The following is a 24,155-nucleotide window of genomic DNA, read 5'->3' as shown; positions in this document are numbered from 1 at the left end:
AATGGACACCATAGGCACTGCATGAGGACCTCCAGCGTCAGATTTTTCCCCATAGGAAAGCATTGAATAATATTTTCCTATGGGGATATCCTAATGCGAGCGTAGCCATTGCCACGCATGCACATTAGGTTTGTCAGATGATGTCAGCCGGCGGGGGAGGAGCGTGGGCGGAGTCTGACCCAGCGTTGAGGGACATTGATGCTGGATTCATGTAAGTTACTGAAGGGGGTTTTAACCCTTTCAGCGCTGTGGGAGGGGTGGTGCGAAGTTGGGGTCCAATGTAGGTTTCTATATTCCATGGGAAAACTGCTGTTTTCCTGGCACTATAAAATCCCTTTAAATCAGATTGAGGTCTGGACTTTGACTGGGGCATTGCAACACCTTTTGTTTTTCAGCAATTCTGTTGTAGATTTGCTATTGTGCTTGGGATCATTGTCCTGTTGCATGACCCAATTTAGTTTGTCTATCTGACAGATGGCCTCACATTTGACTCTAGAATACTTTGGCATACAGAGGAGTTCATGGTCGATTTCAGTGACTGCAAAGTTCCCAGCTGCAGTGGCTGCAAAACTAGCCCAAATCATCACTTCCCACCACCATGTTAGACAGCTGGTATGAGGTGTTTGTGTTGATATGCTGTCTTTGGTTTTCGCCTGACCTGGCACTATGCTTTATGGGCAAACATCTCCACTTTGGTCTCGTCAATATAGCATGTAGCTGAAAGCCTTTCTTAATCACTATTGATTGCTTGGCTTACTGCATTCTGGGTTTCCTGCACCAAAAGGTTACCATGTAGATGTGTGCTTAATGATCAGGGTTGTTATGGGACAGAGGTGATGTGCTATTAAGTACTTTGTTGGATGCTTTGTAATTTACAGACTTTTGGTTTATAATTTACTCGCATTTCACTGTGTGCTGTCTGAAGTCATAAATGGGTTTTTGGCTAATACCTTTTGATATAGGTCGTAAACTTAGAAGGCAATTCGTATAAACACGCTAGGGGAGATGTGTAAAGTAATGTAGTTACTGCACTTATTGAAACTTTTTACAGCCATTAGATCAAAGCATTAGGGTTACAACTGCACCAAACTATAAAACTAATCCAGTTATTTGGTAATTTAGAAAAAAATAAAAAAAATCGGGAAATCAAAAGCACGGACAATGTGTTTTTGTTTTTTGTCCAAATTCCATTCAGACTCTTAGGGACTAAAAGACTAAGGGAATTATGCCTGGTGTTACAACTAGTCATATTATTTATATATGTCCCCTATTCTATCCTTGAAGGAATGTTTTTGTTGAATTTATCGACTTTTTATATTGTTTACAGCAAGATGGTCAGATATGGGTTTGAATGGCTTTTCTAAGAAGAATAAAAAAAAAGATCTGAAAGCACAAAACTTATAGATACAGTACATGAAATCTGATCCCTCTTATTGATCTGAAACCTGCTTTACAACATTTTTTTTCATCTATCGTTCTGGTTGGTAATGGGAAAATAAATAAATAAATAAAGTGCTCAATATGCTTTTGATTCATTCTAATTCTTACCATTTGTGAATAACCGCAAATCTGGAAGAGTAAGAGTACATGCATATTATTTGGGTGTGATGTTTGGAATCGCATTCATTACTTTTTACACAGACATGATCCATTTAAATGTTCACTTCTATTGGAATGCTTCAAATTAACATTGCAGGTGTCTGTAAATATTTTAATTCTTTATAACTTCTAATGACGTTGGGGTTCTATGCCATATTACGTAAAGTGGGCTTTAATGCCTGTAGGTGGCATAAAAGCCTTGCATATTTGCTGTGTGCAGGGTTAAATCCCTGCTTACACCAGGGCTCCAGTAAGACTAACCGGTGAGCTTTGTGCACTTTGAATTCATTCATAAAACCGTGGCTGAGTGATCCCGCTGACCTGTGCATTTTGTGTGATGCAGGCTGCTTCTCATAGGAAAGCAATGGGGGGCTATTTTACCTGCTTGGCAAAACTCTGTGCCAATCAGCATCTCCTCATAGAGATGCATTGAATCAGTGCACCTCTATGGGGAGCGTACACCACTGTCAAAGTAACTGCTTCTAGAGGTGTTACTAGGAAGCAATGTAAACGCTGCTTTTTCTCTGAAAAGGCAGTGTTTACATTGAAATGTATGCAGGGACAGGCTGTAGACACCAGAACATGTAGTTATAGTGGTTTTGGTGACTACAGTGTCCCTTTTAGGAATTTTACTTTTTATTATTGGAAAGAAAACTTTGTTTAAAAAACAAATTGGAAAATAAAAAAACAATTGTCTCCTACCTTTTGTTTTTATTTTTTTTTATTTTTAAGCTAGCTCCTAGATTCAAAGCAGGTTTTTAAGCCCTGATTTATTAATTTGAAGTTGGTTTTAGTGGTGCAGTTTGTTTGCTGTGTGACCTTGCCCCTCCATTCAAGGTAAAATTCCAGTCCCATGTTTGCATAATACACAGACTACAGTCTTGGCTGCAGCTAAATAGCTAGCTGATGTTTTGTGATTACTAAATCCTTAGTAGATCAAACTACTTGATAACTTGCCAGCCCATGCTCAGCTTCTCTTCCCCATTTTTATGGTAGGTGGTGTCTAGGAGGTAAGTTTCTTGTTTCCAATTAAAATAGCAGGGCGATTAATGACTCTGGTGGCATAGAGCTTACTCTGCACCTTCAACTGCAGTATAAGAGCCATGTTCCCTAATTTTAAATGGGTATTGTGGCGAAACCGACCTCGCCACGTGTCCTTGGAGGGGGCTGATTGCCCGCCTCTTGCCTTTGGACTATGGACCAGACTTTATGGGAATGTGATACCCCAGATAGCCATACCATGGAGCCTATTCATATGATGAAAGACTATGGGAAAGACTTTAGCTCCATGGCAATTGTACTGTGTGAGTAGGATCTGCGCGCTATTCGGTAGTTTTGTGCGTGCAGATCCCAGCTATCTGGGGATAGGTGAAATGTCTGTGTGTTATGTGTAAATGTGACTTTATGTATTTTAAAGTGTTTTATGTTGTTTTGCAACCATGTGGTTAATGGAGTCTGCCTTTAGTCCTGGGTAATTGGATTACTTCTCCAATTAACTCCAGGGCAGAAGGGAGGAAACCAGGGTGCATTGTGGGGATGTTTTCTGCCAGCCAGAAAGGAACAAAAGATACTTTTAGTAACTTTTGAACCCCTGGTCGGATTCATGCCATTTTTTAATATGTTGTTCCCCTGAATGGATTGATTGTGGATATGTATTTTTATGTGAATGTGATGTATGGTTTTAAAGTTATGAAAGTTGTGTAAAAGTATATTTTACACTGTATGCATAATGGGATTATGTGTCACACTAAGGGGAGGTGATGTGTGGGAGGTAACATCTATGTCATTGGTTCTTTTATGCCTCCCCCTGGGTGTGGCCTGTATGTGTGAGTTGGAAATAAAAGCCAGGCTGGATGAGCCAGTCCAGAGTTCCTGTTTTACCCTCAAAGTGATGTGTCGTCTCATTATTGGGGGGAAGGATTTATTGCATGCTGTTCCAGTTGACTGCTAGGAGTACAAGCCTATTCGTATGGTTCCTATTCAATGGTCTACAGCATTCATATGCTTGGGAGAATTTAAAAGGTTTCTCGGATTCGGTGATTGTGGTGTCTGCCAGAGTGCTTGGAGTCCTCAGGAAGCACTAGGAGCATCCATTAACGGAGGTACTCAGTCGGGGTGCCAGGCGATCCGTTACAGGTATAATAATTTAATCTGTACCTATTGCTATTCAACTCTTCAAATGTATGAATTACAAAATACAATCTGGTCTTCCACCTCCCAGATGGTTATTTTGGATACAATCCAGCTGTAGAACTTTTTTTGCTTTTCCACATCTATGCTGATGACATCTATACACAAATTGTGTGTCTATCAATCTATTACATTCTTTTGTTTATCTTTGTATCTTCATGCTCTAACAATTAGAATTTGTTATCCAGGATTGTTAGATAAAACACACATTTCTCACAAATGCATATGGAACATAATTTTATTGCATGAAGAGGATTGGTCTGCAATGAGTAGGCTTTCCTTGCACTGTAATAAAGGTACATTTAAAGGGTTACTCACAGCACTGGTTTGAAGTGGTGCATACAATCTATATGTGCAGTGATTTTGAAACTCTGAGATGCTGCACATCTCATTACTTATTTTTCTATCCTTTGACTGGGGGGGCAGGAGGCGGGAAGTGGACCAGGATAGTAAGGATTACTCCAACCAAAAAAAACAGTTCGAAGAGAACACTTTTTTTTGGTTAAAGTAACTCTTAATTGTGGCTGTAATCCAAATAGCCCCTTTTCCCCCTTAATTCCCCCCCCCCCCCCAATACATTTATTTGATGTGGAGATGACCATAATCTACCTTGACATTCAAATTTTTTTTATTTTTATTTTATTTTTTTATGGGACACTCAAAGAACTATACAAGGCATTGTTATTGGTTAAATTAGAATATACCGCCAAGGTGACCGATTAAGAGAATTCAGTCACAAAGGGTGTTGCAGGGTATGTAGGGCATAACCCAAAAGTATATATAGAAGGTGAGGAGACCGAAATTGGTTAAAGGAACACTATAGTCACCTAAATTACTTTAGCTAAATAAAGCAGTTTTAGTGTATAGATCATTCCCCTGCAATTTCACTGCTCAATTCACTGTCATTTAGGAGTTAAATCACTTTGTTTCTGTTTATACAGCCCTAGCCACACCTCCCCTGGCTATGATTGACAGAGCCTGCATGAAAAAACAAAAAAAAAACTGGTTTCACTTTTAAACAGATGTAATTTACCTTAAATAATTGTATCTCAATCTCTAAATTGAACTTTAATCACATACAGGAGGCTCTTGCAGGGTCTAGCAAGCTATTAACATAGCAGGGAATAAGAAAATCTTAATTAAACAGAACTTGCAATAAAGAAAGCCTAAATAGGGCTCTCTTTACAGGAAGTGTTTATGGAAGGCTGTGCAAGTCACATGCAGGGAGGTGTGACTAGGGTTCATAAATAGGGCTCTATTAACTCCTAAATGGCAGAGGATTGAGCAGTGAGGCTGCAGGGGCATGTTCTATACACCAAAACTGCTTCATTAAGCTAAAGTTGTTCAGGTGACTATAGTGTCCCTTTAACTAAAGAGAAGTAAGTATCCCCAAAGTCAGTCTCTATACCCTTGCAGATAGTTGCTCTATTAGTGTGAAGCAACCAATGTGCAGTCACAGTGCATAGAAAAAGAACTAAAGAAAATAATTAATGTTTAATACCCCCATTAGGGGAACAAAGAAGTGTAGTGGAGGTAATAGTGTATAGATAATAAAACTAGTAGTTAAAAGTAACGGCTAATTTGCAAAAAAGGTAGTAATCTTACTCAATGTCAAACTCCTATTTAGGGATAGTTAAGTATTAGTAGCATATTATAAAGTATCAATAGACTAGTGACAGAGAGGTGATTACAAAACCAAAAACAAAACTTGTGAAAAAAAACCCTTCCCTTCAGGAATTCAAAACTCAAGCAAATATCCTTCGACAACAGTTCAAGGATAAAGGGGTTACCCGAATCGGTGCTTGAAAAAAAGCTTACAAGAGAGCCCTTGAGTCCGACAGAGAATCCCTGTTGACTACTCATATCTCCCCTACACCTCCAAATCCCCCTCCACGTATGATTGCAACGTACGATGCAGGGTGGGACAAAATTAAAATGGGAATTCAAAAATTATGGCCCATTCTTACTAATGACATCCATCTTAAAAAGATCTTGGGTTCAAATGTAGAAATGACGGCACGGAGAGGTAAAAACTTGAGAGACCTCTTAGTCCCTAGCCATTTCCAACTAAAAGGCCCCAATAGAAAGACCTGGTTGAACACACCTATTTTTGGCTCTTTTCAATGCGGGCGCTGTGTGGCCTGCAAGTACATAAAACGCGATTCTAAATCTGTATCCGACAGTAAAAACCAGCATCTTTTCAATATTACGTCATTTTTCAATTGCAACACTTCAGGTCTAGTATATTTACTTACCTGTGAATGTGACTGCAAATATGTAGGAAAAACTTTTCGCCCTTTCAAAGAAAGGATAAAGGAACACGTCAGGTCACCCAAACTCAGAGTTGAAACCCTGATCGCTCGTCACCTTAAGGAATATCATTCAGGCAAATCAAATGGCCTAAGATTCTGTGGCTTGGAACTCGTTAAACGAGATAAAAGAAGGGGTGATTATGACAAGTTTTTAAGGCAACGCGAGAGTTTTTGGATTTATAGACTCAACACGTTACAACCTAATGGGTTAAATGAAGGTTTTTCTTTTGCACCCTTCATTTAAACTTTATATGTTATTTCCATCATACATGGACCCTTAATGGTTACCTAGGAGTGTCCTGTTCACTCCAATTATGGTATATTGACTCAATTCATCTCTTGTTGAGTAATAGTCACTTAGGAGTTAAGTAATGGCTACCGAGGAATGATGTGTCCACTCCGATTATGATATACTGACTCAATTTATTTTTGGTTGACTCTGATGTCCAACCTACATTAAATGACAATTTCACCTACCTTACACACATATGTAACTGCCACTTCCAAGTCTGTCCCCTGTGGGTCTTCTTTGATTTACACTGATTACTTAGGATTTTATGGACAATGACTACTGTACACATTCTAGAAGCCCCCTACCCTCTTGTACTGAATTCTAATATCAACAGTACATTTTCTTGTTAGGCGTCTTACTTAAGTCCGGGGCATATATATTCACATATACCTTTATATATATATATATATTCATGAATCCATGTCCCTATCATTATCTCCCTACATAGGTTATGGTTTTTGATCAGTTAAAAATGCTTTTCTCCATCAAACTATATATCTGTATTTATTCCCTCTATAGGGATACTCTTTTAGTGTTACTTGTTACACTAACTTCGTAACAATGAAGGGACCTTTCCCTTATTGAATAGATTGGTCGTGATGACTTCTTAAACGATCACATTACATTCTGGCATTGAAGGGGTTACCCCCACTTCATGCCGCGTCTGTGTTTCTGCCAATTTCATAAGCCCCGCCCACTATTGGCACTTCATAATGATGTAAGGCCAATCAGACCAGCACTAGGGGGGTTTAAATTATGGCGCCAAACACACAGCAGGTTCAGCTCTTGACAAAGGCGCATGTGAGCGCCGAAACGCGCGTTGAGCAATCCGCTGTACACTATGTACTTTAAAATATACTCTGCTTATTTGCAATACTTTTGATTAAGCTACTGGGTTTGGTTGGGTGTGAATTTTCGGTTCAGGTAGATCTCCTTTAGGATTCAAGCTTTAGGGCTGAGCTAGTAATCTGACCCTCTGGTCTCTTTATTTAGTTGCAGGTAGTCTGATTTCCTGCTCTACTTAGCATCAGTACAGACCAGCCACGTTCATAATCAAGCCTACTTTGTTTGTTCCTATTAGCTTTATCTACTTAACCACTTACTCTCTATGCAGGTTTTTGACATTTAGTGAACTTATAGGATTTATATTTTCTTTATTTTCTGTCCGGCCTGACTTTTTTTTACCTATCAGTTTCACGTTTTCAAGCTACTCCAATGTGTTTCCCTAGTCTGTATCTAACTAGGGCTACGTTTTAAGCACAACGATGGGGTCTCCTGTTAACTAGTTATTTGTCTAACCTTTCTAGTTCAAAACCTATTTCTGTTCTATGCAACTGGGAGTCTCCCAACCCTATACAGTATAGGTACATGCTGGAGCTATTCCCTCCAGGCATCACTACAGAGTTGTATCTATCTGTATATCTAATCCATATTAGATACTTTTGTATCTCCTTTTTTTTCACAAGAAGTTTTGTTTTTGGTTTTGTAATCACCTCTCTGTCACTAGTCTATTGATACTTTATAATATGCTACTAATACTTAACTATCCCTAAATAGCAGTTTGACATTGAGCCTTTTTTGCAAATTAGCCGTTACTTTTACCTACTAGTTTTATTATCTATACACTATTACCTCCACTACACTTCTTTGTTCCCCTAATAGGGGTATTAAACATTAATTATTTTCTTTAGTTCTTTTTCTATGCTCTGTGACTGCACATTGGTTGCTTCACACTAATAGAGCAACTATCTGCAATGGTATAGAGACTGACTTTGGGGATACTTACTTCTCTTTAGTTAACCAATTTCGGTCTCCTCACCTTCCATTTTTATTGGTTAACCCATACTTTTCCTAAAATGTATGTCCTGTTTACAAAAAAACAAACAAAAAAAATAAACTAGAAAATACATCATATACTAACCTTCCCACTCTGTTTACATTGTATTCAGTGTGACAGAGGCTCTCTTAGTTTTCTAGAGAGCTCATAGGACAACAACATTTCATTCATAAAAAAGGATCTGACTTATGATGTTCCGGCTCTGTTACCTTGCCCAAATAGCTACAGTCATGACTGTTTAAAAATAAGTGTACTTACAATATGGTTGGCTGCAGGTATTACTGTTTAAAGCAAGCATGTCAAACTTAAAGGTTAACACTGGCCAAATAAACATGGTTTAAGTTCATATGGGCCGCAAAAAAACAAACTTCAGTTTTTATTGAAACATAGTTTTATTTAGAAAAGTACAGTATAAAAAAAGTTGCCTGACACCGGATGTCTTCACGCTCATATGGCTTAAAAGTAATCAAAAGGGCAAATTAATTTTAACCCCTTAAGGACGGAGGACGGTTCAGGGTCGTCATCAGCATTTTTGCGTTGCCGACCGGTGACGGTCCTGAACCGTCCTAACTGTCCAATGTACTTACCTGATCGCCGTCGTTCCCCCGGCGGCGATCGGCGGTGCTCCCGGTGTGGGGAGACTGCCTGCAGCCCAGACAGTCTCCCCATGGCAGTTTAGGACCCCTGTGGCCATGTGATCGCCCAACAGGGCGACCACATGGTCACAATAGGTGTCCTAGTCTCTGCCTGCAGGGGGACTGTCTGTGCTGACAGGCAGTCTCCCTGCAACTGTAAAATCAGTGTAAAATCAAAAAAAAAATTAAAGTTATAGTTAATAAAAAAAAATAAAAATATTATTATATATGTGTATATATATGATATATAGACATATATTATACCTATATAATATATGTCTATATATCATATATATAATGTCATGCTAAGTGTATTTTTATATTAATATGTACATATATTAATATAAAAATACACTTATAATTAATTTACACACGTATATATATAATAACTATATATATTGTGTATATATATATATTATTATAAAATACGAATAATAAATAATTTAAATTAAATTAAAAAAATTAAAAATAATAAAAATTAAAAAAAATTATATATCTATACGTAATTTTATTCTAACTATTTTGATAATATTTATATCAAAATACACTTAGAATGAAATTGTATATATATCTATGTATATATAAATAAATAAAAAGAATGCGAACTATTCATATGTCCATATACAAAATTACATAAATAATTATATAAATATACACGTAGACTTCAAATATATAAATATGCATATATATTTAAATTCTACGTGCGTATTTATGTAATATTTTACATACCCCATATTGAATACCCTGGGTTGTCTACTTTTAAAAAAATATGTACATGTGGGGTGTTATTTAGCAATTTATGACAGATAATAGTGTTACAATGTCACTATTGATACATTTTAAAAATGTATGTTTTGAAACCGCAATATCCTACTTGTACTTATAGCGCTATAACATGCAAAAAAATAGCAAAAAGCATGTAAACACTGGGTATTTTTGAACTCAGGACAACATTTTGAATCTATTTAGCAGTTCTTTTCATTCGCTTTTGTAGATGAGTAAAAGATTTTTCACATAAAATTCAAAAAACTTGTATTTTTTTCCATTTTTCATCATATTTTTTCATTTTTTTAAAATTAAATTACATGAGATTATATAAATAATGGTATGTAAAGAAAGCCCCTTTTGTCCTGAAAAACCAATATATAATTTGTATGGGAACAGTAAATGAGAGAGCGGAAAATTACAGCTAAACACAAACACCACAAAAGTGTCAAAAAGATGCCTGGTTGCAAATGTACAACATCGCAAAAAAAGTCCGGTCCTTAAGGGGTTAAGGAGATGTGCATTTGCTTATAAACAATGTTTCAGTCCAACTACCTTGACATATGTTAAGAAAAGTTTGGGAATGGGACTGAAATAGTACAAGTATGCTGTTGCACAGCTGTAAAAAATAAATACGTTATCTTGTTGATTTTGAAGTCCTATGAGTGTGTTCTTCACTTTGGCTGAGATCATCAAACTTGATGATCTCAGCCAATCCAATTGGGAAGCTATTGTGCATGTGTGGCAAAAAGCTTCATGGCCAATCAGCATCTCCATGGGGAGCGTTCAGCGCCTCCATGCGGACCCAATCTAGTATCCGGCCCCTCCCCCATTCTAATACACTGCCCCCAAATCCAATACATTGCCCCCCTCCCTCTACTGTAATACACCCCCCTCCACGCAATCTAATACACTGCCCCTTAATGTAATACACTGCCCCTCCTTCCAACACTTTAATTGAATACACTGCCCGCCACTACACTGCTCCCACTCACCCTAATTAAAACACTGCCTCCCACCGCTCTAATTCACTGCCCCCCTCCCACCACTCTAATACACCGCCCCCCTCCCACCGTTCTAATACACTGCCCCCTTCCTCCCCCAATTTAATACAGTGCCCCCTCCCTAAAATTAATACACTGCTTCCCCTCCCCAATTTAACACACTACACAGGAAGGTCCCCTAAGCCCCTCTTAAGATGAACCGCCTGTCCTTCAATTCCAGCCCTGCTCTTCTCTGGTCAAGCAGGCCAGACGCTCCTCTGGCACTGTGAGCAGGAGGGAAGGGGTTGTGGTCACAGCCACAACACAAAGTGGCCCCAGGGCAGGTGAGCCGCAAGCATATCCATTGCTGGATGCAAGTTTAACATGCTTGGTTTACAGTATAAATCTGAACGAAGTCTAAACCACTGCTGTGCTCCTATAGAAAGCTCTTTGCTGGTATCTTGCTGTATGATCTTGTAATCCATAGGCATTTGTAGTGAATATAGGAACTCTCTTTGTAGATATGTATTAAAATGCAAATAAAAAAAATTAAAAACACCAAAAAAAATAAAAAATCTGTATAATGTTTTAAACCTCATAAGTGTCAGGAATACAATTGATCCAACACGCAGTATTAGTATCACACTTGGGAATAAAGATAACGACTAACCAGACCTTAGAATGGCCAGACTTAACGTACCAAAGAATAGTCAAAATACTAGCAGAGGTCAGGAACACAAAACGAAACACAGTTGCAAGGAGTAGCAAATAGTCCGGGATACCAGAAATCAGGGAAGTCAGAACAAAGTCAATACTCAAAGAAACATGATCAGGAACACACTCTCACACACTCTCAGATAACCAGCAAAGGGAACCCACGACATGAGTGCGTTTTAAATATCCCTCTTGTGAATCCCAAAACGTGCGCGTGTCCTCAGCGTGATGTCACCCTCACATCGACGTCGCTACCACCGTGGACAGGAGTGGGGCTACATAACAGTGGATCCGCAGCGGTCGACGTCCACTGATATGTCAAAAGCCCGGCCTTATGGCATAGGACCGCCGAGCAGCACTTCTCCTACTCCTGGAAGGGTGATTTATGTTGTGCATAACATATGGAGAGGATGTATACGTGACAATAAGGAACAGTTAAGCACATTTCTTTATATCATACATTCTTATTCCTGGCTGTTTTTTAAAGGACCACTATAGGCACCCAGACCACTTCAGCTTAACAAAGTGGTCTGGGTGCCAGGTCTATTTAGGTTTAACACTTTCTACTGTAAACATAGCAGTTTCAGAGAAACTTTGTTTGTTTAAAAAAATAAAAAAATAGAAAATAAAAAAACAATTGTCTCCTACCTTTTTTAATTTTCTTTTTTTTTTTTTTTAAGCTGGCTCCTAGATTCAAAGCAGGTTTTTAAGCCCTGATTTATTAATTTGAAGTTGGTTTTAGTGGTGCAGTTTGTTTGCTGTGTGACCTTGCCCCTCCATTCAAGGTAAAATTCCAGTCCCATGTTTGCATAATACACAGACTACAGTCTTGGCTGCAGTTAAATAGCTAGCTGATGTTTTGTGATTACTAAATCCTTAGTAGATCAAACTACTTGATAACTTGCCAGCCCATGCTCTCTTCCCCATTTTTATGGTAGGTGGTGTCTAGGAGGCGCTTCGCACTGTGATTTTCACAGTGAGAAGAAGCCAGCCTCCATAGGAAAGCATTGAGAATGCTTTCCTATGGACTGACTGCGCGCGGCTCTTGCAGCGCATGCGCATGCAGCCGATGACGGCGAAAAGGAGAATTTTCCCGCGCTGAGGGAGCCCGGCGGGGGAAAACATGTAAGATTTAACTCCTTTCACCCCCTAGAGCCCGGCGGGAGGGGGGACCTAGAGACCCTATAGTTTTCCTGGCACTATAGTTGTCCTTTAAAGGTTACTGGGAGTCACTAGTATTTTCCTAGTGAAGAACTTCTCTCGAGGGCTGTAGTTGGCTAGCTGAATTTTTTTTTTAATTTTGTGTATAGGAAGATGTTTATCCAGGACAAGTAATTTTATACTTTAAATAATCATGAAATACACAACACACAGATTTTTAGGCAAATATCTAACATCTATGCACGAGTGAGTACCTTTAAATGGGATAATCTTTGCATACTTTCAAGGAAATGTTTTAGCCAGGTGCAAAATCTATGTGGGTAGTACTGTGGTGCGCTGATCTTTCTTAAAAAGGTAGGCCGGGACTACTAGAGCAAAAAAATAAAAAGACAAATATTTGCATTGCTTGGACATTTGGTGCATGCTGCTTCCCTTTTAATTTCTGGGATTTCGTGACAAGAGTGCAGGCTAATTTGGTCTAGTTCTAAAACTCTCTCATCCTTGGTGAGCACTTACCGGTAAGTTGAATCCTAGCTCCTCATTGCAATTTTAATCTTTAGGCCAGGTAAGTATTTAGTGAATAAAACTAGGTAACAAAAAACTGGTTCCGTGGAGTTTTTCTGCGTCCACTTATTTACTGCCTGGTGCAACCTGGATCTGTACAGCAAGCTGATGTCTGCTTGTGGGAGGAACTGCCAGACAAGGCTGTGACATCCTGAATCTTGAAAACCTGTATACCATGGCTTAACCCCTTAAGGACACATTACATGTGTGACATGTCATGATTCCCTTTTATTCCAGAAGTTTGGTCCTTAAGGGGTTAATGCTGACCAATGCTTCATGGAGATTGTAGTTCTGCTACTGCTAGGGACCTATTTTTGAAGGCCTGCCTCCTCATAACATGCTTGTATGCTTTAAAATGAGTGTTACACTTTTGTCGTATTACATCTTCTTTTCAGAACACTGTATTCAACAGGTGACATTCTTTAATACAGAGTAAAATGGATAGAAACACAAAGTGAGCAACACCCTTACTGCATGCTATTGATATATAATGGTGGCTAACGCAGGGACCGTGACCATTTTTCCTTTGATCTGCAGAAAGGATGAAAGAGAGGCTATTTTATAAAAGTCCTGTCATTTTGTCGTGACATTGAAACTTTTACATTAAGGAATTTTCTTTTTACAGTTGCGTTTTGATGAAAAGCAATAGGCAACCTTTTATCTATTAACCTTTTCTTGTTCCGACATGACACGTTTTACAAGAGGTTATTACCTAAAAAAGAACCTGTTTTTTTTTTTTTTTTTTAATGGGTTTTATCATATGATTATCATCACTGCAACCCCATACCTTGAATCTAGGTGGTGGTGTCAAATCTGTTCAGGAAGCGGATCTGTACATCTAGTGCATAGCAAGTAATTTCAGATGCAATTCAGGTTTTTCTCAGATTTTATTTTAGTAAGGCTTAATAGAGATTAGGAGCCAGAGATCTAAGAATAGCTTTTCCGACCCTCTTTTCTTGTATTTTCTTTACGAATCCCGTGTTTCTAAATGGACTACCATGATATGAACTGTACATATGTTGACGTTCTAGTTGACATACTTTGCTTGTGAAAGTGTTTCCTCTGTCTTTTCTCCTCTGGTGATTTGCCTACCAGATGTAGATGTACCATATAATGTGTTCTTGATCTATCAATTGTTCTGAATACCATGTTTTCAACATGTGCCCTCAGAAAAAGAATCTGTTGAATCAAGAAAAGTGTAAAAATTCTCAGGCAACTTAGCTTTGTCTGCATCATGTGCTAGTGTGGCATGGGGACAATTGTTGACATACCCAGAAATCAAGTCACCTCATACAGAGTGCATAGGATTAGATCTTGGGTCTACATTTTTTTTTTCTTTGCTGATACAAGTCTACCTTGAAGACCTCATCTTAAAGGGTACTTGTCATGCTAGTTAAAACTTGTGCTATAAGGGGGCGTGGCCGACAACGGAGCTGAACGGTCGCATATCTGTGGAGCTCCGTCTCGGCCCCACGGATAAAGAGGCTAAACACAGAAAAATCAGCTATAGAATCTCCCAACTTACCCGCCACCCGACAGCCGACAATATGGGGCGCAAACATAAAAAACAAATCCATGGGGAGCGACCTGCGGCACCCGACATTCGGATCGTCTTCCAGAGGCCTACTCAAGTGCGGCCTGCTAAGATGGCGCCGGAACCGCACATGGCGCTGGAGACCTCCGAGGAGTCCCAGGACGAGAGAGACTCGCAGACCTCACTCCAACCCGAGGACACCCCTCAACTGTCCGACTCGGACGATGACTCCCCGTCCACAAAGGGGGACATCAAGAGGCTTCTAACAGACCTCAGACAAGTCTGGAAGGCTGACCTAAAGGAGACCCATGCTGAAATTGGGATCCTACAGCAGAGGGTACAAGAGGTGGAGACCAGAGAGAAACGCAGGGACAACCACCTCCAAGATAACACTGAACGGCTGGACAAGCTCACCGACCAGGTCCAACGCCTACACAACACTGTGGTCTCTCTGGAGTCCAGACACCGCCGCCGCAATAAACGTATGAGGGGCATCCCTGAAACGGTGAGCGAAGAAGACCTGCTACCCTTCACCCGGAGGCTTGTTTCTTCAATGGGCCTCAGGTGTAACACAGACACCCCAATAATCTTAACCGCCTTCCGGGTGCGCAAATCGCCAGCGGCACCAGCAGGGGCCCCCAGAGACACCATAGCCACAACCAGAGACATTGCAGCGAGAGCCAGCATTATGGCCAGCTCTAGAACCCTGGGGACAGTGAAACTAGAGGGATGCGAGGTGGCCTTATACAGTGACCTCCCCTTCTCGGTCCTTGCCGCAAGGAGGCAACTAGCACCGGTCGCTAAGAAATTAAGAGAACACTCTGTCCGCTATAGATGGGACACAGCGGGTTCACTGGTGGTACATCAGGGCACCGAGGCAATCACTCTGACCCCCAATGATGATCCAGAGACTCACTGACCGTGATCCACAGAGGCTGGATATTGCCTACTCTTTCGACCCCCCGAGCCATCACCGCTAGACGGCTCTCACCCACTGCTGTTTTAATTGTTTTAAATGTTCTACCTGTTTTCATTGTCTTAGAGATTACACTACTGTCAGAAATTCCCAAACACAGGGCAAACTGCACTACATCCAGCGCCCTACTCACCTAACCGCCCTTACACACATAGATCGGGGCTGCGAGAACGCCAAAGCCCCACTAAGCGACAATCTCAGCACACAAATAGCAGTATACAGCCTGATGTCACCCAATGTATGCGTCCATATGACACCGTTACTTTAACTCAGGATGTGTAAGGCTCGTGACTGCACTATCGTATATGACTGTGCTTGTAACCACAATGCATTGATACTTGTAATTACCATAACCCATATAATGAGGAATGTATACCATGTGTACAAAACCAATAAAATATAAATTAAAAAAAAAAAAAAAAAACTTTTGCTATTCTATAGTTTGTACTGGCAGTTTTGCTAGCAAATGTATGGAGACTATATTTAGAAGAACTACCACAACAAGAGGACATAGTCTTAAATTAGAGGGGCAAAGGTTTAAAAATAATATCAGGAAGTATTACTTTACTGAGAGAGTAGTGGATGCATGGAATAGCCTTCCAGCTGAAGTGGTAGAGGTTAACACAGTGAGGGAGTTTAAAAGGACACTCCAGGCACCCAGACCACTTCTGGGTGTGGGTGCCAACTCCCACTACCCTTAACCCTGCAAGTGTAATTATTGCAGTTTTTTACCTTGCAGGGTCTACTAGACAGCCACTAGAGGGCACTTCCTGCTCTATAGCACAATATATATAGCTGTGTGAGGACCTCCAGCGTCTCTCAATACCACATAGGAAAGCATTGAAAAGCATCTCTAGCAAAGAAAACCTGTGCTATGAAGGAGGAAGTGACCTCTAGTGGCTGTCTAGTAGAGCGCCACTAGAGGTGGAGTTAACCCTGCAAGGTAATTATTGCAGTTTATAGAAAACTGCAATAATTACACTTGCAGGGTTAAGAGTAGTGGGAGTTGGCACCCAGACCACTCCAATGGGCAGAAGTGGTCTGGGTGCCTGGAGTGTCCCTTTAAGATAAGTCCAGGGACTAATTAAAAGTATTTTGAAATATTGGGCAGACTAGATGGGCCAAATAGTTCTTATATGCCGTCACATTCTATGTTTCTATGTTTCTCAAATCTTCTTTGGCATAGATTGCATGCCGACTAATTAACAATGGAGCAGAAAGGCTTGCCGCAGGCAGTCCGTTTGCTTTCCCTGGTATAGCAACCACAGAGCATGTGCTGTAGTTGCAGTGGAAAATCTGTGGGCAACGCTGCCATCACTAGCCATGAACAAAGTCATTCTGTTCAGACCTCTTCGTGGTTGCAAGTTGTGTTGGCTTTTAAACCAGCCACAATGCTAGAACTTATTACAGTGTGTGTTCCAAGAATAACCAGTTTAAAAGGATTTCTGCATTCAAACTACCCTCAGTCAATGGGTGGGAGGGTTGTCTGAGTTTTTTTTAATTTTATTTATTTGTTTTTTCACCACTGTTTTGTGGAGAGTAGCTCCAATTCATCATTGGCAACTCTCCCACAGTTTCTTGCTCCAGGCATCATTATACTAACATATTAGAGTTCTGCGTGTTATTTGTCTAATTTAACTCTAGAATGTGGTATGGTCACTTGCAGGGCTGGAGTAACATAGCGGCTAATGGAGCTAAAGCTTCATGTCCTTGGAATAGTCCCATTCATTTTTAGTGGTGGTTTTTTTTTTTTTTTTTTTTAAACTACTCCACTCTTCACTTGCTGTTGCGTTGTGCAGGGGAAATGAAGTATGGAAACTTAAGATTGTTGTAGGGGAGCAAAATTTGTATGATGTATGTGTATTCGTAGAAATGCCTCTTGTGCGTTTCCCACCGGTACTACCTCCACCACTACATGACACTATTGTAGTGTTTTCTTTCAACAAGTGCCTGTAATTAGGCCCACTATAATTGCCAGGACCAATGGACTCTGAATATGGCCATGATCAGTTGTATACCTGTTCAGAACATTATTTAATGGATACACCCTTTTCCCTCACATTGATTTGTTTGTGAGTTATTTTTTCCACTATACAGATACCATTATCAATTTTTTAAAGGTTGTTTGAAAGAAGAGTGGTTCTTATAGCCTGCAAATAGCTGAACATGAATTAGAAGAAAGACCTGCATGTTAACCTACAGTGAGCTAAGGAGATTCATAAATATGTCTCTTAGGATCACATCTCAGAGCTAGAAATCAGACTGGCAGGATAGAGATCTAAATATATATATATATATATATATATATATATATATATATATATATATATACACATACACAGTGGGACCTTGGTTTACGAATTTAATGTGTTCTCCTGGCCGTTTCCTTTTGCGAAAAATTTGTAATCCGAAACACAGTTTCCCATACGAATGCATTGAAAACCAATTAATCCGTTCTGGAGGTCAGAAAAAAGTCAAAATGAGCTGGCATGGAAACCAACCCATAATGCAGAACACACAATAAAAGGCATGTAAACCACGAAGCTCAGCTCCCTAGCTTTCCACAGCTTGAGAAATGCACCAAAAAGTCCCAAAACAACTGCAAACAATTTCCGGAATGGCTCCAAAAATGCAAAAGCAGTTCCAACACCTCCACACTCAATGCCACATGCTACCCAAAAGCTCCAGCATGCAGGGGGCAGTGCTATAAACCTCCCAGGTGAAATCCTGTGGAAACTTGCTTTGTATTGCTAATTTTTTTTGTAAACCGAGGCATTATTTTCAATGGATTTTCATTTGTAAACCGAGGTCCCACTGTATATGTATATGTGTGTGTGTGTGTGTATATATATATATATATGTATATATGTATATATGTATGTGTGTGTGTGTGTATATATATATATATATATATATATATATATATATATATATATAATACAGATCCAGCGAACTCACCTATCCACTAAACAGCTACTTCAATGTTGAAAGATTTTTTTTTTAATTAAACGCCTAATCTAGGCAAAAATAATGGGGGTTTAGTTACATTATATGATCATACATTGCATAAGCCTGCCACAACGTCAATGTACCCCATCTTTGGCAGGTTGACCAGGTATAGTATGATTTGATTTATTACTTGCTTCTTTAAGTATCCTCACACCCAAATTTGGAGCTAGCTGACTCGACCTAAACAGGCAGTAATTTTGAGGTGGTTATAAGGCTTTGGGAGTACTCAATGTATGTATGACTAATATAGTTCTTTCTTTTCTATGTGTTCCTTTAGATGAACGTGAAGCAGTGCAGAAAAAAACCTTTACAAAATGGGTCAATTCACACCTGGCAAGGGTTACCTGTCGGATTTCTGATCTCTACAATGACTTGCGAGATGGACGCATGCTTATTCGGCTGTTGGAAGTACTGTCTGGAGAGCAACTGGTGAGTTAAGACACTATATTGTGATACTTCTAGATAAAGTTCAGTATGCGGTGACAAAATACAACATTAGATGGATTTACTTGTTAGGAGTGAATAAGTATTTTTGAACATAGTTCATGGCTGGGTCTGTTCCTTTTCTTTCTACTAACAGATTTCAAGTCAAAGGCAGTAGCCATTATTAGGAATTGTTTTCTAAAGCTGCTCCCTGGTATTGGTTACCCTTATTGTATCCCCACACAATCTTGTACTTTTCTGTAACAGCCTGTCTAATAATTCCTTAACTAGGCTTTGATTTGTAGAATTATTGGTTTTGATAAAGCCTTTAAGTGACATCATTTATACAAATATAAGTGTGCTGTACTAATTATAAATATATTTAAATTTATTACAGCCAAAACCTACTAAAGGCCGCATGCGTATTCATTGCCTGGAAAATGTAGACAAAGCCCTGCAGTTTTTGAAGGAGCAAAAAGTCCATTTGGAGAACATGGGATCACACGATATTGTCGATGGGAACCACAGGCTGACTTTAGGACTCATCTGGACTATAATCCTCAGGTTTCAGGTAACAGCCATCAAATTGTACTCTACTGGCTTATGATTAATAACCTGGTAAATATGCTTCTAAAGGGTCCCGCACTTAAATCTAGTTTCTCCAGAGATTAAAATAGTTATCTTCTATTGAGATCAGGAAGGAGGTTCAGCGCTGATAGGAAACCAGGGAATATGACAACAAGGCAGCAGAACTATAAAAAAGGTGAATCCCCTCTAAACCACTTAGAATAAAATGGAAAGAAAAAAATATTTGGACATTTTATATTTGGACTATTCGGTACCGTTGCTATTACTCTTCAGTTATTTCCAACATTTTTTACATTATTTTATTTCCACTTGTTTTAAGCGTACCCTTATACCTTTTTTCTTTCCATATCTTCTATTGAGGTGGAGGGAGTATTTCCCTATGGATAAGTGAGGAGTCCTTTCAGCTATAAGAAACTTGTCTGTTACAATTTGTATTATAGATGGCAGGAAAGCAAGGCTATAATCGTCATCCTATGTATCTATGCAAAGAAACAATAAAAATATATATTTTAATTTTTTTTTTGGTTTGGTTTTTAAATTAATATTCCTTTAAAATGTTAGGTTTTACTTCAGGATTAGATCAATTATAGGAAAAGCAAGTGGTAATCATTCAGTGACTTAATTTTAAAATCATTTTATTTTTAAAAAATATAACAAAACTCGTTATAACAAAGTAACATATACAGTTAAATATAGTGACATTATCCTGTAATGCACTGCACCATTTTGGAGATGGTCTCAATAGAAGAGCGATACCCAACAAACTATGGTGAAGTGATGCACATAATGTAAGAAAACCAAAAGCAATAAAATAAAGCAAGTTACCTCCTTCTTGTATTAGTATATTATCCATAGAAATGGAAGTGTTTTTCTTTTTTCTTTTGGGAAGGATGAGATGGCATTAAAGGGACACTATAGTCACCTGAACAACTTTAGCTTAATGAAGCAGTTTTGGTGTATAGAACATGCCCCTGCAGTCTCACTGCTCAATCCTCTGCCATTTAGGAGTTAAATCCTTTTGTTTATGAACCCTAGTCACACCTCCCTGCATGTGACTTGCACAGCCTTCCATAAACACTTCCTGTAAAGAGAGCCCTATTTAGGCTTTCTTTATTGCAAGTTCTGTTTAATTAATATTTTCTTATCCCCTGCTATGTTAATGGCTTGCTAGACCCTGCAAAGCCTCCTGTATGTGATTAAAGTTCAATTTAGAGATTGAGATACAATTATTTAAGATAAATTACATCTGTTTGAAAGTGAAACCAGTTTTTTTTTTTCATGCAGGCTCTGTCAATCATAGCCAGGGGAGGTGTGGCTAGGGCTGTATAAACAGAAACAAAGTGATTTAACTCCTAAATGACAGTGAATTGAGCAGTGAAATTGCAGGGGAATGATCTATACACTAAAACTGCTTTTTTTAGCTAAAGTAATTTAGGTGACTTTAGTGTTCCTTTAAAATTAAACCGTTGCCTCTGCTCCTCTGTATTTAACCTTTCCCAACGATACAGGGAATGTCTCCTACATGCTGGAGAGTGTCTGTTATGGATTCTTTTTATGCAGCAAACAACCCAGACTGGAAAGTATAGTCAATAGGATTGGTTAATGGCTAACTGCTCTGCCTTTAGAGTTACAGAAAGGACCATGTTTCTTTCGTTAAAGGGACATTACTTAGCTGGAATTTTCATTTTTAATGCATTCTGGATATAGTAAAACACTTGAAATGAAAAGGCATTATAACAATACTAACTGTGGCGGAGTTCCTTTACTACAACCAAGCACCTCCACCCAGTCCCCTTCACGGGACGCCGGAATGCTTCAGCCACAATCGCCAAAGCTTGTCCCTCTGTAGCTTTTTCCTTCCAGGCAGGTATTGTCCCCTCTGCTTATTCCACTGCAACTGTTCTTCCATGCAGTTACGCACCTCCGCCTGCAATGTGATGCTGTTATCTTTATAAAGACACTTGCAGCTCTCAGCGCTCTTCTCTATTTGCCTCCTGGCTAGAAAAAACAAAAAAACTAAGGGGAATTTAACCCCTTAAGGACACGTGACATGTGTGACATGTCATGATTCCCATTCATTCGAGACGTTTGGTCCTTAACCCCTTAAGGACCAAACTTCTGGAATAAAAGGGAATCATGACATGTCACACATGTCATGTGTCCTTAAGGGGTTAAGGGGTTAAAGAAGGTAAAAACAAGGCAAAATAGTAGGGGAAAAAAACAAATAATTTAAAAACAAAACCTGCAAAGTTACTGCGTTGAAGACGCTCATGAAGTGAGGGTGTCCGCGGCACACACGCTTGTAGCTAGTGACCAAGTGGAAACTTTGAACCCAGCTATGTATGTATGTAATTTTTATTTATTTTTTATTTGCAGATCCAAGATATCAGTGTAGAGACCGAAGATAACAAAGAAAAGAAGTCTGCCAAGGATGCTTTATTGCTCTGGTGCCAAATGAAGACTGCAGGGTAAATAAAACTACAATAGAGTTTTTTCTGTTTTCTATACTTATTATTCCATGTCACTCATGCACGTCAGATTTTTGTATAATTGGCCTTTATAAAGACAGATGTGGCATAATTACCACAGGAATTGTAATCTTTCCGATGCCTAAAGTTTCGTCTCATCCTTGCTGTTGTAATTTTATTGGTGAGACTCTGGTCAAGAATCTCCCAGCATTGGAATTACTCAAAAGAATTTGAGGTTGTTGTACATAGGTATAAGATGCCGGCATAGATATATATGTATTTACAATTGTTTGGTAGTAGACTGTCACAGTCAGAAAAACAACATGCTTAAACTTATCGTCTGTTCGACTATGTGGGTGGTATAGTATTGGGAGGCTCAGAGAATATATTATGTACACATTACACACATACCTGTGCATTTACACCTCTTCATTTATGTTAAATACTCTGCATGTATTTGCATTGGAATTTAAGAGTTTATTTTAAACCATTTCAATGACACACATTTGCTTCAGGAGTTTAACAGAGCATTGTCTGCTTAGAGTGAGCCTGCATTCTGCAAAACATTTGCAAGAGAATTTCATATTTCTGTACATATAAATGTAATCTCCAGTATATAAGTAAGAATCACCAACAAAATAACAAAACAAAAAAAACTTTAATATAATGATATTTTTCCTGAGGCTGATTACTAAGATGGTGTCAAGAAACTGGACACAAACATCCCCCCTCCCCAAATTAACCAAATGACACTGCAGTGATGTCTGCATAGGTGTAGAGACCAAAAAGTAAAACGTCTCTGCAACACGGGCTGTCTTTAGAGAGGACCTGAATGGTGAACATTGTAGAAATATTGACAGGCGGGAGAAGAAGTATACCTCAGTCCTCGAACATCGTGTTCTGAAAAGACAGGTCAATTACTTTAGGGAATTACTTCAGTTATAAGCAACTGTGAGCAGGGACAGGATATCTCCATGTGATAAACATAAGTTGTATATGTTGTGGTACAAAGAGGTCATCCGATGGTAAAGATTATGCTGAACTCTTACATAGAGATCACTGGTTCTATGAAATATGGTTTGTTATTTATCTCTAAAGAGGCTATTACTTGCAACTTTTGGTTTTTGGTTTTTAAAATTGTTTATCTACAGGATGAAACAAATGGTAAGCTCAACAGTCTGTAAAGAAATCAAAATTTAACAAATCCGTATTGTTATGCCTTTTACTATTCATGAAGTAAATATCCAGGTTTCATGCCTGTATTTGACTTAGAGAGAGAGAAGAAACCCACATAATAGTATCTCTTTTACAATTCAAATACTCTGAACTTGAAATACTTTGTAAATATAGATAACCGCTATCTAATATCTTAATCCCACTTTCCTCTTCAGGTATCAGAATGTCAATGTTCACAACTTCACCACAAGCTGGCGAGATGGGCTCGCATTTAATGCCATTGTACACAAGCACAGGTAAGCAGTTGTTTAAGCTAATGCAGAAGAGACTTTATTTCAGCCGTTATTGCAGTATTTCTTTGTCAGGCTGGCCTTTATCCAACAGATGGCATTAGTAACCACACTGACATCATGTTGTAAGGAGAATTGACTGGGCAACTGCTGTTTAAGAGAGGTGGAGGTGTATATTAATAAAAATAAAAAAGAATAATCATCTTTCTAAATGTTGGTGGAAATAATGCTGAGTGTTGGAACTGAACTCTGTGAAGTGTCTATTACTGTTTAAAGTTACCCAACTCTGTTGTGCTAACATTTTCTCAGTGCACCAATGACCTAGTATTTCAAAATGTTCATTGGATGTCTGGTCTTGCGGTTGCATTGTGCAGCAGAAATATTTTTATGAAACAGTGATTTTCTTACTTGACATGGCTGTCCATCTTCCTTCTTTTGAGCTCCAAAAAGACCAACACTTTTATTTATTTGTTTGAAATCTTTTTATATTGGCGAGTGAAAATGTAGCCCTGGTGAGTAGAAACTCGCCTGTGGTAATTGTGCTATGGACCCTCCAGGTTTGCAGAGGTGAGTAACTTTTTAGGGCCAGGCTAGTACCACAGGAGTTAAAATGTTAAGTCCTGCTTCGTATGTAACACA

General features: G+C 39.0%; 1 protein-coding gene across 2 annotated transcripts in view; it reads left to right on the top strand.

Annotated features, from left to right (window-relative positions):
• LOC134579083 (spectrin beta chain, non-erythrocytic 1-like) overlaps window positions 1–24,155 on the top strand; it is a 230,305-nt gene that overhangs the window by 162,739 nt on the left and 43,411 nt on the right. For both annotated transcript variants that reach the window (XM_063438245.1, XM_063438246.1), the window contains 4 exons: window positions 18,849–19,000; window positions 19,392–19,565; window positions 21,959–22,050; window positions 23,442–23,522. In XM_063438245.1, the coding sequence (XP_063294315.1) occupies window positions 18,849–19,000; window positions 19,392–19,565; window positions 21,959–22,050; window positions 23,442–23,522 (499 nt within the window). The remainder of the gene's footprint in view (window positions 1–18,848; window positions 19,001–19,391; window positions 19,566–21,958; window positions 22,051–23,441; window positions 23,523–24,155) is intronic.

This window comes from Pelobates fuscus, chromosome 12 (assembly GCF_036172605.1).
Source record: "Pelobates fuscus isolate aPelFus1 chromosome 12, aPelFus1.pri, whole genome shotgun sequence".
Lineage (NCBI taxonomy): Eukaryota > Metazoa > Chordata > Amphibia > Anura > Pelobatidae > Pelobates > Pelobates fuscus.
Note: the sequence above shows the minus strand (reverse complement) of the source record. Positions and strands in the feature narration are given on the sequence as shown.